At 41.4% G+C, this 18,078-nt stretch overlaps 1 protein-coding gene across 7 annotated transcripts in view; it reads left to right on the top strand.

Moving 5' to 3' along the window:
- The window catches only part of sorcs2 (sortilin-related VPS10 domain containing receptor 2), a 310,217-nt gene that overhangs the window by 125,247 nt on the left and 166,892 nt on the right, over positions 1 to 18,078 (top strand). For all 7 annotated transcript variants that reach the window (XM_051375297.1, XM_051375294.1, XM_051375296.1 and 4 more), the window contains exon 3: positions 13,387 to 13,486. In XM_051375297.1, the coding sequence (XP_051231257.1) occupies positions 13,387 to 13,486 (100 nt within the window). The remainder of the gene's footprint in view (positions 1 to 13,386; positions 13,487 to 18,078) is intronic.

The following is an 18,078-nucleotide window of genomic DNA, read 5'->3' as shown; positions in this document are numbered from 1 at the left end:
ACACTGCACTCAGTTTTAGATTAGTCACATTTCATTGTATCATATGTGTATTGTATGTGAGGAAATCTGAAACACAATGTAAGCACAATGGTAATTCAAATCTTTTTAGCCATTTATAGTTCCATACCTGACTGTGATCCTCCAAGATCTGCCCCTCTCCCCCACAGGACCGTTGGCCTATTGTCACTACAGCCAAAAAGGGACAAGAGAAACGCACCAAACCCTCTCTGTTTTTGGTTGATAGGAGAATTTGCAGCTTGCACTTTGTACAACTGATAATTTGTTCACTCTTAGACTAGTGCTAATAAGCTGTGGCTGTGACAGGGCATTAGCATGAACAGCAGCCAGAGCTATTCAGCCTGGCCTCCTGTCACATTCTACTTTTAAAAAATAGAATCTTGCACATTATTAATGTAATGGCTTTTCCCCACTAAATACACAACGACATAGGAAAAATATAAAAAACAGTGCAGTCAAGTTTAGAAGCTAAGTATGCTATGAAGGATGAAGACAACTTAGGGTCTACAGCAACGCTAGCAGCTCTGTGGGGGCTCTATGTAGGCACAGTGGTGCTTTGAGTTGATTTGTGGCATGTAGTACTTACCATGTTCACCTTAGTTTAACCTGATTTACCAAGATTGCCATCCGCAGAGCCACACCAGTAACACCTGGCCCAGTCTTCAGTGGCAGCAAGTGATTGGACAATGTCAAATATAACGATCTTAAAGGTTATAAATACAAATACACATGCCACGGGATGTTGCACAATAGCACCAGGCCAAGATAATTGGACAGAATTAAAGTAAAACTTACCAAAACTGTCTTTGTTAGTCTTGCCACAGTCTTTCCAACAAACACTGATTTGGCTGAAATAACCCCTTAATTCATTGAGTTAGATGTTTAAATATTCGTGAAAAGAGCTCCAATGGCTGCACCATAAACTAACCCTAATCCCTGTGGACTAATGCACCCGTCAAACTGTGTCCAGTAAAAGTTGTTGTTTTTGCCACTGACAGGCTCAATTTGTTATTCTGTATCAGACATTAAGGAAAGGGTCCCTACAGAGACAGACCTTTTGTTTAACCAAAACAGCCATAATATGTCAGACACAGTGGGGACAGGGTTTAAAACAAGAATGTGTTAACTTGTCAGGGTGGGTTTGTCAAAAGTATGCTGCAGATTGCATTGTGGGAAATGTAGTAATAAAGAGTTTTTGGCTTCTACTGCATCAAAATTGACCTTTTATAAAAAGAAAATATCTTCATGGAAGAGCAACTTTAGACTGAAGTACCCCTTTAATGAAGGTCAATTTGCGTCACATTCCATCAAACAAAGATAACATTTGTGCAGATGTAAGTGCCAACTTCCTGATTTTTGAGAATATTTTTTTTAATCAAAGTGTGATCCTCATATTCAAAGTGCATGTCTGTCAGAAACTTCTGACCTTTAGTTAGCAGTGTGCCAATAATGTGGATTACATCTTTAAGGATGAAAAGAGCCAACAGCAAAAAGAATGAAACCTAATCTTTCTCTATAGCGTTCTAATTGCTGAATTTCTGGCTAATACCTCTAATATGTGAGCATTTTGTCTCTCTTTAATCACATAGATGAGATCAGTAATTGGCTTTTTGGGGTGAGAGTGATGAGTATTTTCCAAAAGCCTGAGGAAAGAGAAAAAAAAAACATTCTTTTAGATTTCTAGTAAAAGCAATTAAGCTGGAGAGCATTCTTTTGTCTTTGTACTTCCTCTGTTGTGCCTCTGCGTCTCAGTGTGGTTATGGAGAAACAAAACAAAGTGTATAGAGGGTGATGGGATCGTTTATAGAATAGATTGATTGAAACAGCAGAGAGAGGAGAGGCTCCACTGCTGTGGGCTGTGAGCATCGTCATCTGTTTAAGGATTCTCAGCCAAGTTCAGTCAGAGGATTTGTTCCTTTTATCCGGTCACTCTTCTTCACTTCACACACAAAAAAAAAAAAGATCTAAGTCAAACCTCACAGATTCAACTGCGCACAAACATAGTGATGTTTCATGTGAAGTCTGGGAGAGTGTGATGTTCAGGGTGCATGTTCCCCAGGGTGCTGATGGGGATGTCATCTAGATAAATGTCCCCATTTACTGCCCTTCCTCCCGCTATTCAGCTGGGACATGGGTGCATGGAGGGCGCAGCGTGGGTGTTACAGCAGAGAAGTGGATGTGTGGAGGTGGGGGGTGCTTTATGGTGCCTTCGGTGTCTCCACTGAGCCGAATCCAGCCAGCAGAAGTGGTTGAGTCAGAGCTTAACCGCATTAGAGCAGGAAGACTGAGGAGAAGCCTGTAAGATGTGTTTAATCTCAGTCAGGAGAAACAGAGGTAGAGAGGGGGAAAGATAAGTGGAAATGCTAAGTGGACTTGTCGCAAAGCTCAGCGGTACTATAAACACTTCTGTACATTGCTCACATTTCAGTCTGTGGGTTAATATGCCCTTAATTGTCAGCTTTCTATGAAAGTAGCCCAATTTCTGAACATCATTTAAACGTCAAACCTGGTTTCTTTAATCAGGGATTAGCAGCAGAAGAAGCCTGATTTCTTGACCATGTAGAGTATATCCTTAGATGGGTTTCATGTGAGCGTGACAAAAAGACTTCAGACAGGTAGTGTAGCTCTGGGATGGAGTGCAGAGCAGAGGAATAAAAGTACACTTCTTCTAAACCAATGAACAGTAGATTTTTTTGTCAAATTTAAGGACCAAAAGACTGCATCATTATATAGTACACAGTATGGCCGGGGGGCATGGATGAGACACCAAAAGATCAGTGTTCTTATTTTAAGACCACGGTTGTCCCCTAACCCCTTTGTTCTCAAACCATGGTACACCTACCACTGGTGGTCCAATAAATAATCCTCCTAATAGGAATAAACTTGCTTCATGCATAGTGTCCAGAGCTGAATAGGGTTGGCCTATTTTTTTTTTTTTTTTAAGTAATTTTTTGGGGCTTTTATTGCCTTTATGATAGAGACAGCTGAACGTAGACAGGAAAGGGGGACAAAGAGAGGGGATGACACACAGCAAAGGGGCCGCATGTTGGATTCGAAACCCTGGGCCGCTGCAGCAAGGACTCAGCCTCGGTACATGGGTCGCCAGCTCTACCCACTGAGCTAACCGGGCGCCAACACTACTGTATTTTAACGGCGGCCATAAAGCTGGTACTTGGAGCTAAATTTTTTGAGGTGGTACGTGCTGTAAAAATGTTGAAAAATACTGCTCTAACCTCAAAGTACTTATTTCAACCCAAACACAATGTCTCACTAACCCTAACCAAGTCGTTTCTGTGCCTAAAACCAAACCCAAACCTGAGGACCGGAGGGCACTTTGACCTGGTCCAAATAGACTGGATGATAATTAGACCTGATCCACAACGCAGTTCCATAGCTCATCCTTTGTCCCCCAATGACATGTGTAAACTTAGTTTTACAGATGAATCTTGGTAACTTTTTGACTTTTTTTTTTTTACTACTTCCCACTCCCTTACGCTATACTTGCTACAGTGTCTTTGGGTACACTGGTTAAGTACTTTGGGTAGCTTAAACATGGAGGTTACACAGAAGTAGGCCAGGGCAGGTGGCCTTGCATTACAGGAATACTACTAGAATAACCTTTTTCAGAATGTAGACACAAATACAACCTGCTAGTGATTATTATAACATCTGGATTCCTGTCTTTTCATATTCAAGGATGCTGGATGTGTGCAAGAGGGTTGAATTCTCTTCAAGGATTTTAGTCTGTACTGATTTCAGTTTTCATTTTAACTAATTATGCTCACTGGGAGAGCCAGAAAGTTTTGTTGATGCGATCTAGGGAGTGTGGTTATTTCTCCTGGTAATACAGTGTTTTATATACACACACATATTTCCTTTTCATAGGTTTAAAAGCAAAACCACCCCTTCACTTAAGAGAAACTTGCTCAATTATTTACATGCAGGGTGCTAACTATAGGCATATGAAACTTATATTTTCTGACATTGATCTCTAGTCCCAAAGTTTCAGCGCTGTTCTATAAGTGAGTACTTCATCAAGCATTATTTCTGTGATTGATTGTAAGGAAGGTGTGGAGCTCCAAATATATGACAGCAGGAAACTGAGGACATTGGAGGGACAGTGACTGAATGCCTTTCACCAAGTGCAAACACAGCCTGTGTTGATATAAGCAGGCTGACTGCAGTCCATAGAGGGAGACCTGGAGGCCATTGAAACCTCCATATTTCTTTTTATCATTCTTTTATTTAGCCATTCTTGTCAAAAGGATCCAAACAAATTGTCATCAAGGCTGACAGGACGAGGACGGTGACTCACCGTAGAGCCTCAGAGAGAAGAGGTCAGTGGTAAAATAACATTGACCTCTTAGGAAAGTTACTTGATCAATTTCAATTCCATGCCTTTCACCCTTTTATCTTTTCTGTGGATTAATTAATGTGTAACATTATGTCATTGTCTTTGTACAAATAGGAAAAATAGATGCAAAAAGAAATGTTTGGGAACTTCCATAAGCAGCTACTGAAATGGCAGCGGTGTTCTGCTCCTGATAACTATGCTCCAGTGGTTTTGTGCACTTCAAGAGACTATCCTCAACTGTGAAGTGCTCTTACCGAGCATGAATCACTGTATCCTGGCTAACTGCCTGCTCAGACTACTTGCAGTGTAGGAGGCACTTCCAGATGCAATTTGCCAATTGCTGCTGAGGCATCAGTGACTAAGCTGAACAGAAGTGTAGCCCACATCTTCCCACCCTCTGCTGCCAGGTATTGTGATTCTAATGCAAATTAGCTAATTTACTCTCATCATACAGGATGAGCGATTGCAGCATAAGCAAATTTGTTGCAGAATGGATTCCTTTATGTAACAGCGTCTGTGACTGTCAGCTCTGATCAGTTCCACTTCTACAAGAGTCTACTCCTACCCTTTACAGTGCAGGACAATACAGTGCATTATCTTCCAAGTCCTCTTTGCTGAATTACACACGACGGTGCCTTCAAGGCCCTGTGCCACTGCAAATGGCACTTTGATAAAGTGGTGCCAAGTGCAGAGGCTGGACTCAAAATCTGCTCTATAGTTGATCAGGGAGTGAGGGATGGGAGAAGAAAAAAGGGGAATGCTGATGAGCAATTGGTGTACTCCTATATTCAAAGTACTGCACTGGTAGAGGGAGGTTTGTGGGCATCTCTGGCTCTGATGGTAGAGCAGGTTGTCCACTCATCAGAAGGTTGGTGGTTTGATCCCTGGTTCCTCCCTCTGCATATCAAAGTATCCTTGAGCAAGATACTGAACCACGTCAGTGTGGGAATATGGGTGAATGTGACATATAGTATAAAGCTTTAAGTAGTTGGAAGATTAGAAAGGCGCTATATAAATGCAGTCCATTTCCCACTCTGAGTGAAAGGATTGGTTTATGTATGTATGTATGTTTATATCATGATAGTTTATGGGTCATGAGATGGGTAAGCTCAGACATCCCGAAGGATATATATATTTAAGTATCATTTATCAAACCAACAACCATTAGAGCCAGTTTAGATGGTTTGGTCATCTGGACCAGGTCTCACCCGAATGTAGCCCAGAAGAGGTTTTTTGGGCACATCCAGACCAGGGGCAGGCCCAAAACAGGTGGGTGGTATTTCCCATCTAGCATGGGAATGTCTCAGAATCCCCCAGGAAGATATGGAAAATGTGCCTAGGCAGACTGGACTACCTACTAAATCAACACTTGCAGTTCCAAAAACAGTCACCCTGTAACATTTTTAAGTTTTCATTTGGACTATTTCTTTGGTAGAAAGTAGTTCTAATAAAACATGCAGCAAGGTCTGTGAACAGACCCTTGTTTGCCCTTTCATAATTTGTGACCAGTGTGGTTAACACCTCTGCTACTGTCATCCCAAAGCCAAGAGAAGTTCACTACATGTCTTTTTGCATTCCCTATTGACACAGGTTCACACTTTACTCTGCATAGCTGCCATTTTCTGGAGGCATTCACAGCTAAGGAGCATTCACACTGACAGATTGAGTGTTAAAATCTGTTGGTCTGTGTTTGTGACAGTCGCAGCCAGATCATGACAGGGACACAAATGTCTTGAAGGTACAGTGCAGGCATCATTGTAGCAAGGTCAGCATTCCCACTGGTGTTTTTGATCAAAACAATGTCTTTTCAGTGTTGCTTCACAACTCTCCTGCAGCTTCTCTTTTGGCAACATGTGGTAGATCTGTGGAAGAATATACTATATCATTCTACATTCCATTCTGCAGTCAATAAAGCCAGGCTTTGACACAATCAGGCCAGTGCAGATGGTCATAAAGCCTTTGTCCACGGTACACCTGAGACTCTCTAAGCTTTATCATCCATAACCATTGCACTGCTGTAAAAAGTAGGGAAAATAAACAGATAGATGGCACGGAGGAGTTGTCTGGTCTGTAAAAAAAACAGCTGCAGTCAAGCAGAATGGTCATTTTTAAAGGAAGACGCAAGCCAGAAAGAGGTCAGCATTGATGACCTGTCCATGTGTGAAGCAGATGGGAGCGCCCCGCTTTCTTTTTTTAGCATCACACCTCATAGGTTCACTGTCTCAGCATCAGAGAGCTGCGTCATGAAACAATATTTCTGCACTTTTACCATTCTAAAGCATAAAATGTGATCGCACTTGTTGAAAGAGCGACCCGTCAGGTTGTATTTATGATGGCTTGCTTTTTACCACAGTAAATCAGCTTTAACGCTAATAGCAGCCATCTCTCAGCAGTATTTTTTAACACTGGTCATGGCAAGTACCTTTGCTGCGATAAATCAAAAGTGCCCATCTCCTGCTAATTCCCTGCTCTTTCAAAAAGAAAGATAGGCAAGTTCTCATCGTTATGATTGCTCATGATCTGAGCTTTAACCCGCCCTGCATAAAATTTGGCCCAAATTCTTTTGGGACGCACTTAATAACCCAACTGAATGGTACGCTGGCAAGGAAGCAAATTTGCCTCATGCTTCATCAATCTTGTCAGCGGTGTGGTGGTATTGTAATGCACTGCAGATTTTCTCAACCTTGTGTGTCTGTGGCAGTGCGGCATGTTGTACGGATGATCGAAAGCTCTGACACATTCTCCGCAGGCAGATACGGCTCAATCCTCTGTCTTGTCGGGGGACTCTGGCTTCCTTCCCGAATGCCCCCCAATTGCTGGTTGGGCTCCCTGTATGTAAGCCAATCACAGATGAGCCTCGCCAAACCTAACAGTCTGGTCGTCTGGCTGTCCGGGCCTGACTCAGACTGACAGCATCTGTCTGCCTCAGCATTCAGACCTTCAGCATGTCAAGATGTATCCAGATTCTGAATGTGTCCCCTGTCTTTAACACACCAACCGTCGTTTGAACCTATTAGCTTATTTTTTGACAGCAGATACCTCTTGACAAGCATGCAGGGTGACGAGAGATGAGCCTCGAAGGATACACTTCTCTCTGTCACGTCTCGATCATAACACGTCACCAGCTAACATGTTGAAGCTCTTTAGGTGGATTTATCAGAAATTCATCACAAACCTGTTTCGTCATATCCATTCTTTTTCTATATTTTGGTATTCTGTCTCGTCCCGTTGACGCTCTCGATTTGTCTTCCCTGAGACGTCAGATGCTGGGAGCAACCTTGACATATTAGGACATTAAATCTGAATCAGCACCTGTCGCAGCCCTAAAGTGCTTCCACATTCTCTGTTTTCTCAAGCGCATCAAGGAAAATACAATTTCACCCGCAGTGTCTGTCTCTGTCACATCCACTCTTGCAGACACTTCCATGTCTGCCTTTCTCTCCTCTTTCCTGTCTCCTGCTATTCCACTCTTCTTTTATACCTCAGTATTCTCGTGGTTTATATCCTTCCACTGTTATTATTTCAGCTGTATGGCCTCTATCAAATGCCATGTGTCTGTGGTAACTTGTTTAAGCCTTTGTCTGTCAGAACCGAATGTTTCTCCATCCATGTCATGATTACGATGTTTGAGGGTAAGTTATTTTCCTGCAATGACTGTCATTGACACATCCAAATGAAGTACTGTTTTGTGGACATTGTATGAACTGAAGGGTAATATCACTAGTAATAGTTTATTTGTGTGTGTGCGCTGATGTCCTATCTTCTGCTAATATTTAATTTAGCTAGGATTGAGGGCTACATTGACTGTAATGGATTAAATTTCAGTCACTTTTTCGTCCAACCTTTCCCCTCCTCTCCTCCTCACTTTGCTCCGCCATCTCCCATCTCATCTGCTCCCCACTCTGTTTCAAAGTAATTATTCCTCATTAATCTACGATAGCTTCTTACCAGTCTAATAATCCAAAGGTCTAGATGGCAGACAGTACAAAATGAGCTTTCCTATTAACTCAACATCATTATTCTCACCATATAAGGTGCTGGGGCTGCTGACTTGCCACAGCAACCCTCACCCAACCTCCCAAATTAGCCTTATTAGTGGCGCAACATCTTTTCATTGCCCCCCCTAACCCCTCCTCTCTACAATTTTTTGTTGCCTTTTTAATGTTTTTCACACAATTGACCACAAAATTCTTTGTCTAATAGATGATGCTACTAAGCAGTAAACCTACGCTTCTAACTTGGGAGTTGAAGTTGATTGTATATTATATGCGAATAACATACTCGCTGAACATGAAAAATGTCTGCAGGCTATGCTGAGCATTGTTATGGAATGGTGCTGGAAATGATAAGATAAAGTTAATCAAGACAAAATCACTGGAGAGAAGCTCAGTTGTTTTTAATTCTGGTCCAATCGGGCAGTCATATACTGATCAGTATTAATATCGTGCCTTGACGCCCGACGAGCACATGACATTTAAAGAAGCTGTGAGTGTTGTAGCTCAGTCAGCGGGTAGGGAACTGGGATCTGTCATGAACAAAGTTAAACAATGTGGTAATCTAGGATTCCATACTTAAACAGAAATCTATAATTCATGTGTGTCACATGAATCTTCTGATGTTTCAGGTTTCTGTGAACATACAAGTTGTAACACTGTGCTTTCCATAAATTTACTTCAGTTTGGGCCATTAGTGGAGAACCTCCAAACATCAGACATAAATGCCAAATGCTTCGGCTTTGGAATAGACTTGTAAAGATGTCTGATCAGAGACTCACTAAAAAGACATTTAACTGGGACATTTCACATCGTCCCTGGGCTAATGAGTTAAATCCTTATTTTATTTGAACGATTTGTCTTTCACTTTGCAGGACACAGTTACTTTGTGATATTCAGGAGATCAGGAGTAAAACACTTCTCATGTGTACAGAAAAATGGTCTCTTGATATATGGTATTAAGCAAAATTACAAAACTTATTGCCTCATAAAGAATAACTACAGTGTAGAACCTTATGTGAAGTATAACTTAAATAAAAGACAAAGATCCCAATGTGCACAATTGCATTCAGGAACATTACCATCAGCCCTAGAGGTTTAATGCCACTCCGGAGGTCAGTGAAACTGAGAATGAGGTTCATTTTTTGTTCTGCTGTCCTCTCTATGAGGATATAAGGGATAGAAAAATGAAAAATGTATGATGATTTCTTTTGGCTGGATGATTATGAAAAACCTGAATTGAAGGAAGGTTGTAGTGTATTATTTGCCAAGAATAGGAAAAAAGGCATAATATTTTTTAAATGAAATATTTCACCACTGAACTGTATTTTTGGTTTCCTTTTGAGCATGACACAAAAAAATAAATAAATAAATAAAATCACTTGGCAAGGTTTTTGAAAAATACACCAACCATAATTACAGTTTTGAATTTCAGTCACATGGAGAAACAAATAAAAAATAACACATGAGGCGAGTGTACAGTCGCAGGTGACTGCTGCTTTTCGGCGCACTTAGCTTTAGAAGGGCCCTCGCCAGAAGCTCATGAAAATGCCAAAGGGCGTCGTAAGAGCGACATTCTTATCATTTAGTATTGTCTGTACATTATGTTTTCTTGAGAGGTGTCATACATTCATTCATTTGAAGGAATACCCATTTCCATCCATGTGACTAAAATGGTGCCACACCTTTGGTCTTTAATACCAGATGAACGTAAAGAAGCAGCCTCTGAGGTAACAGACTCTTGGTAGTGAGGGGTAATGAGGACGGAAACATAGGGCATGAAGTGTGAACAGTCAGTGGCCAGATGTTGAGATATGTTTCTGGGCTTAAGGCCCACCCCAACTCATTACACGCCTGCTAATGAAGTACTATGAATATGTAATGGGAGAAGACATTTGTGTTTAAGAGATCATCACTGCTTCATGTACAGTAATATAGTGGATGTACATATGCAGACTGCATTGTGCAATGGTCACTGCATGCGGAAATAATTAGATTACTTTACATTATTCATTAATTTGTACTCTTTACTATTTCTTACTGTAAAGGTACAATCTAGTATTATAACTTTACTAGTCCTTTACAATATTTGGCAGTCATTGTATTATAAAATAAGCATACTGTTATACTACATTATTCATAGCTAGATCCTGCCTTAAAGGGCCAAGTCACGGTTTATGTTTTATCTCATTAATTGCCAGTTGCACACACAGCAATTTATATCGGTGCTCACCGTTTTCCAAGGCAAACATTTCTACTTAATTTGCTACCTTCAAAGCAGACAGCCACTGGTTTCACTTCAGATACAGTTAAAGCTGCAGTAATTGTTTGCAATTTTAATACCAGTAGATCAAATGTTTATTTGTAATGTGAAAGGTGTCACACGTAGTGACAAACCACAGACAAGTGTAAGCAACTGCAGTTCTCATCAGCTCTACTGAGTATTTTAGTCTGTTTTAGCTCATTGATTTGATTTTATGGCGTATACATTTTGCTCTCATCAGACTTGTTTCCAGCAGCAGTTGTTGTAAATGAACCCACTGTACGCTGCCCAGCAGACAATGGCAGTCTAGCTGTTGAAAACAGGAGAGCATTTAACAGCTAAAGAGCCACATTGTTCTTTTTCAAAAGTTGTTAGAGACTCAAACAAAGTTAAAACAAGAATGGCTGTTGGACTTAGAAGTGGAGCCAGAAATATGACTCCAATTAAATGCTCAATGTGTAATTAGACACATTTATCAATCCTACACACTGGTCCTTTACAGACTCGACTATCAAAGTGGAACATTTGCATTAACGTCTCACACTTAAATCCAGAGGACAAACAAAAGAAAGCAAACGTGGATCATTAAAATCATATTTTCGTAGTTTTTTTTTTTTTGTTGTTAAAAATGATCCTATTTGCAGCCAGTTCCCATGTTTCAGATGTTTGAGTTTCCCCACAGGCAGCTCCAGGCCTCTGATTTTCATATATTTGCTGGCATGAAATGAAACCAATTGCTGCCTGGAAGCTAGGAAATCAGTCTAAAAATGTATGTTATGCTTTGAAAATGGTCAATAATGTAAAGCTGAATCACGGTTATGGTCCTTTAAAATATGTTTTTGATAAAGATAATGTGAGATATATATATTCACACTCAAAAATACAAAATGTTTATCATCCTCCTAACTCATTAGGACTGAATCTAACTGCTCAGTGTGGTTTTCACACTTACATCACTCCATGATGATCCGGCCTCTCAGTGGACCTCTACACCTAGCAGGCCTGCACTCCATCCACAAGTGGGTTTTTGAGATAAGCACTGAGCTCTGGCTGCTAACACAGCCATCAGCACTAGATCTGTCCATGTCCTCCAAGTGATCCTGGGTTAAACACCGCACACAGGCCAGCGAGGAAGATGAAAACACTTGCCAGCTCACCGCGGAGAAATAGCTCACCCCTGCTATGCCACTCCATTTTCTCCAGCTGTATCAGGGCACTCTGGGAGAGCTGATTGCTGAATGGCTTGGCAGGGCCTTGGGTGTGTATGTGTTTCATTGTGTGTGTGTCTGTCAGTGGCTGATGTCCCACTGCGCGCAGAGTAAATCCTCTCATCCTTAACCAGGCTGACGTGCTAGCTCATCATTCTCTTTCATCAAGACCTCTTCTTCCAGGCTCCCTCCTGTTGAACCTTCAAGCCTCGGCTAAATGCTGCAGCATCTCCCTTCCCTATGTGCTTTGGATTTCTTTTCGAAATTAGCCCTAGAAAGCTGTCAAAGGCTGCGCACTCAAAAAAGCAAATGTGAATACAGTAGATGTTATATTTGCATTCTTTTACCTCTGTTTGCTCCTCAGTTTAAGTCCCCCTCCACTCAAAAATAATTTCTCCTTCTTGTTGCTACAGTGGGATGTTTGATCTTCACTGTGCAGGATGATGTCTGTGCAGAGTTTGACACTAGAAGGATATTATCACATTCAGATGAAAGTGGAAAGTTTCTCTGTGCTCATTGAAAATCAGATTTTAACGGGTGGGGCCTACCAGCATGATTTGTGACATCACATAGTTAGGAAGTCAGTCCTGGTGTGTGTCTGGAGTGTCAAGGAGGAGATGTCTTTGTGGAAGAATGTTAATGTGGAAATGATACTTTTCTAGCTGAAAAAACAGGCACACAGTATTGTTCCAAGTATTATATTTGTATGTCTTAAAACATGTCTGGAATGGATCTTTAAATCCTTAATCTTTCATAATCAGTATTTGCTGCCTTAACCTCCCTTGCTCGCATTATGAGGTTGAGGAGAATGTTTCCTGTATTAGTCTTTCCTCTGTATATACCTGACAGGAATGTGAGACATTAATTATCCATAAGCGGTCACCTCTCTTCAGCCTTGCCCAGCTGAAACCTGCGCCATTTTTCAAAACCTGTCACAAACAATCACCTTCATTCCGCTCGGTGGGTGTGACTGAGCCGGACTGGAGAAACACTCCAGCAGCAATAGCTATCAATCTCAAACACACACAGCAGTCCGTACCTGCTCTTAAAGCTGCCAGATTTGGGGATTGGCCGGTACTTCATTGCTAGCCCGGGGCTGTTTTTGCATCGTTGCGGCAATGACAGGTTGTCCAGCCTTTTCTGATTTGTCACCGAGCTCAGACCGCGGACCACAGAGCGGTAATATGATGAACAGAGAGCTGATATAGTGCCTTTGGGGCAGTTTGAGAGCAGGTCGTCTTTTCCCAGGCTTGCAGATTTAATCTCCTTCTGTCAGTGCAAAGGTTTTTCATGGAGCTGCTGTTGTTTTAATATGCAGGATACAAAGAATCTGGTGAAATAGAACCAGAAAGTTATAAAATCTAATGAACTATCAACATATTGTACGTGCAGCATCATTTTCAGAGCTCCTATTCTCCAAATCATTACCATAATGCCTTTTGCTATTGATATTGTGCGATTCAGGAGACCATTACGGTGGGAAATGACCACAAAAATGTTCTTAAAAAGTTTCCTGACTAACTGTTCTTGTTTTTGTCTGCCTGCATTCAGGTCTACAGACTATGGCACCACCTACACCAAGCTCAACCTGATGCCAGGCACAACCATCGTGGTGACCAGCTTCTACATCTGCCCGAACAACAAGAAAAAGGTAGGAGGTCGTATCCATTAAGGAGCGGAATATTGTGTTTCCCATGCTGCTCTGTTAGTTTTAGAGGAAAGTGTGTTGCTGAAAGAGTGAGCTGGAGGCCTAAATGAATATTTACACTTGCAGGCTGTCTAGGAATTACAAGACATCTAGTTAAATATGTGTGACTTGAGAACGTGATCTACTGAAACTTCAGACAGCTCGGTAAAATGAGATAAAACACTCCAGCATGGTGGCAAAAAATCCATTGAGATTAGAAATATTGCACAGCAAGATGGTACAATGGTACAGTTGATGGAGTGCCCTTTTAAACACTTGAGATTAAATAATTATTTATGAAAAATGACGGTTGAGTGCTGGATTGTGCCAGGATGCAAACTGCCCCTCCACCACCTCCATGCCCTTTTACTTTCTTACTTACTACATTGGCACTGAACCTTTGCTTTCGACGAAAATTGTACGGTGCAGTCATCCAAAATGAATGAATAACAAGGCATACTGGGACACAGACTCTGTGACAGGAACACAGAGGATATCCACCTACAGCCCATGGCTCCGACCCAGGGACACTGAGAATGAATGGGCTGAAAGCAACACATAGAATGCACCAATTTTCCCTGAAATTGTCTCATAAAAGAGACAAAAGCCATCACACATAATTTGAAAGATGCTATAAACACATATAGATTCTTAATCTAAGGGCTTTAATCATGGTAAATAATATTTAAGCAAATGCTTAAAATGCGTCCTCTCTTTGGTTGGAATATATTCTGGCTTTTATTTCTGTGACAGCGCACAGATTAGCGCATGTGGTGCTGCTACATGTTGCTGATCTTGAATTGCACTTTTTCCAATCTTCTGGTATTTCTGTACTCCTTTGGTGTTCCACATACAACACCCCTTGGCAACATACACCACTCCTACACACGTTCCAGTTATTCAATCCGCAGGCAGCTTCCGGACTTCGGTGAATTTCAAAAAGCAGGCAGCTGATAAGCCGAAGCGAGAGCCAAGAGGTACAGTAGGTGACTTAAGCTGAGATACGCCTGGATTGCCAACTGTGGCGGTCTGTCTAATTGGCAGGCGTTATCGTCGGGGTCCAGGGTTCTTCCAATCGATGAAGAGATAGAGGGAGATTAGATATAGTCACTTTTCTCACTTTCTGCTCCAGTCCCTCACTCCAAATGTCTGTGCGGGATCTGCCATCTCATCTTATTCGCACACACACACACACACACACACACACACACACACACACACACACACACACAGAATAGCGGAGGGCCAGACAGCATGAGAGCATTTAATTGCATGGGAATGGAGTCATCTTAATTTCCCTTAGGGACAGAAAGAGAGACAGATAGAAAGAGAGAGAGGGGGGAAGAGAGTGACTGGCGGTGAGAGTGTGTTGTGACAGTATGCTGTCTGGTAATATGAGCTGGGGATCAAGCTGCTGCTTAAACACACCTCCAGGCCTGGCAGGAGGGGACTGATGGAAACTCAGGTTTGTTGCTGGAATCGGTGTGTGTAGGTGTCTGTGTCTGTGTGTGCTGTTGCTGTTGTTTCGAGAGTAATTGTGTGTCATGTGTGAAAGGCAGCAGATGTGTGTGTAGCTTTATGTGGACTTTGTGCGCAGTTGATCATCAAACGCTTTGATCCCTCCAACTAAATATCAGTATGCAGCCATGTGTTTACTTCCTTCTTTTCAGTGTCCAAATTATGAGTGGTCACGTCTGCTAGGTGCCCCTACACACATACAAACACACACATATGTGAGCGCACTTTGATCAATACTGCTAATCACATCAGAAAACAGAGAACGGGTGGGTCTGTAAGCTCTGTGAGGGGATTACACACAGTGAGAAGGGATCACACAGAAAAGGTGTGAGGGGCCTCGGGTAATCAATAGGACTTGAGGCAATTAGAGAGAGGTGAGTCTTCAGACGGAGACAATGTCACCCACTCTTTCTCTCTCTCCATCGTTTCATTGAGAGCTCCATTAAAGATCAGCTCAAGACCCTTTGCAGGAGAGGGCTCCCAAGGACCCTTGACACACTTCAACGCCAATAGAGTCGTAAATAAACTTTGAGGCTGTAGACTCGGCGCACTCTCCTTCAGCAATTTTCTTTAGCAGTCGTCTCCAGAGGGCTGTCAGCTAGGCATGTGTTTGCACAAGTCCGTTTTCTTGTTGAGTGCTGCGTGTGGGCTAAATAAATAATATATAAATAAAATAAATGGTTCAAATGTATGCTAAAATGGATTTTAGAACAAATAGCTTCCTTTTGCATGGTACTGATCTATTAGATCTTTGTTCGCCATCATAGAATTAAGGTCAGACTTATGTGTTTTATTAATTGCTTGACTATTTATCCACAAAAGAGACAAATCATGTAAAAATCTCCCCCCATTGGTCACAGAAAGTGACTGTGCTACCAAGAAAAATGTCAGAATGAGTCAGACTCAGTCAATCAAAGTCAGTCAGTATGACCATGACTGTTTCTGAAATATGTATTTTAACCCAAACCACGATCTTTCCCTAAACCTAACCAAACCATACATGTACCTCGGGGATACTTCTTACTAAAGGGTACGCTCAGCCAATTAAAAAATATGAGTTACCTCCAATGTCTACCAGATCCTGCTGCATACCATTCCAGCCCCATCATAGCTGCCTGAGATGATCTGCCACCATTTTAGCCATTGTGGCAATGCACACTGAGACCGGAGCTTCTCACTTAATGGTTAAACTTCTGTAACTCCAGGTGGCAGTAGAGTGTGTGCCATCTTGACCAAATATACTGAAATCAAGAATAAAGACTAATCTTATCATCAGACAATTCCAGGACTACTATGCCTAGTGTGAAAAAATTAGCCATCCACCTATATACCTATGGAGCTGACATTGAGTGAGAGGTCACAAAGAAGGTTGGTAACTTCTGATGTAGAGTATGTTCCCTGGTTAATGTTGATTGAAAGACCATGAAACCTGCAAGAAGAATCAAGATGTGATTACTTTGTTGCAGGTAGGTGGTAAACCTAACCTAACTTTATATAGTTTTTATTACATAAACCAAAATACTTAAGGGATGTGTAGCATCATCTCAGGCATCTACGATAAATTAAAACAATCCACTGGACTCCAGTGTATTTTGAAGAAAAAATACAAATCTATTGGCCCATTAACGGCTTATCCAAATCTGATCCCTTTGCGATGCTATTTTTTAAAGACATGCTCTCTGAAAACAAATTTTTTGCACCTCATGAACATAGCATCACTGCACCACTCATCTTTGGCTTATAACACTTCCATAACATCTCTACCTCAGCAATTCTCTAAGCAGCAGGGCATCACCTGGAGAAGTGCCGTCAAGCTCAGAGGGCATCAAAGGCAAACCATGTTCTGAGCTGGTGTCCTCAATTATGCCCTTGGCCACTAGTCAGCATGGCACGTCCTCAGGGAGTACTGCCGATGATTTCCTGCCTCATGTCAGACTGAAGAGTCGATTCTGATGAACGGGTTTTCTGCTTCATAAATAGAGGTCCAGTGGACTGTTTTAATTTGACAGGGCTTGAAAGAGCGAGAAAGGTTTTGAATTACACCAGAAGCTCTCTAGTGGCTGGACTGGTCATTCCTATTCTACTCGTTGAGCTCTTTTAAAATATGTTTATTATGTATTTTTCAGTATATGATAAAATGTGAGCCACCACAGTTCAGTAATTCAAGGTGATTCTGGAATATTATCATTTACGTTCCCATTTGCCTATTTATATAATGTAACCCCACATCACAAAAAGCCATAGAAAGATGAAGATATTACATTCTTCTTGGTTATTGTAGCACACCACTCACATATGGGCATTTCTTTCCTTTACTGAATAATTATTGAGACAAGTCTGAAAGGACACAGCATGGAAGAAACACTAAATAAGTTAGGCCCAGTGGGACAAAGTAAACAAAAAAAAATCATTATATTCACTTAATAAGTGAGCACAGCACTGACAGCACTAAAAACTGTTTGCTGTAGGCAGAGATACATCAACCAAAGGCGATAGAATCTGTCTAGAGGATGGGAGAGTTGAAACGTTTCTATATAGAAAGAGCGAAGGGGTCAGAAGTAGAGAGAAGGACTTAACGAATTGGCTTAGGGCATCGGCCTTTGCCTTAACTGGCTCTTTTAGTGCCCTTATGCAAATACTTAAAATCTTTATCAGCCTTTGAAGTTTTGGGGAAAGTTCCAAGATCAGTAAGGGTTTTTTTAGAATAGGATGTACAATGTAAGTTAAGTAAGTTTTATAGAAATTTCCCATACACTCTCACAGTCCCAGAGGTTGCAGTTTTAATAGCTTCATTAATTCCACCTCAGAGCAAACAGAGGAACCCTTCTGTATTGGTATGTGAGACAAGACAAGACTTATAAAGACCCCCCTTCTATATGCAGTCATCCCATTTTCAAAGTGTGAGTGCTGGGTTCTTTGGGTTTTTCTGAATATACAGTAGGTTGGTTTAGAGCTTCCACACTGGAGAATTTTCCCTGTTTGTAAGTTTTGTTTAAAATTCAGAAATCAGACCAAGACGCTGTGGAAAGAAATGTTTC

This window comes from Dicentrarchus labrax, unplaced genomic scaffold (genome assembly GCF_905237075.1).
Source record: "Dicentrarchus labrax unplaced genomic scaffold, dlabrax2021, whole genome shotgun sequence".
Taxonomy (NCBI): domain Eukaryota; kingdom Metazoa; phylum Chordata; class Actinopteri; family Moronidae; genus Dicentrarchus; species Dicentrarchus labrax.
Note: the sequence above shows the minus strand (reverse complement) of the source record. Positions and strands in the feature narration are given on the sequence as shown.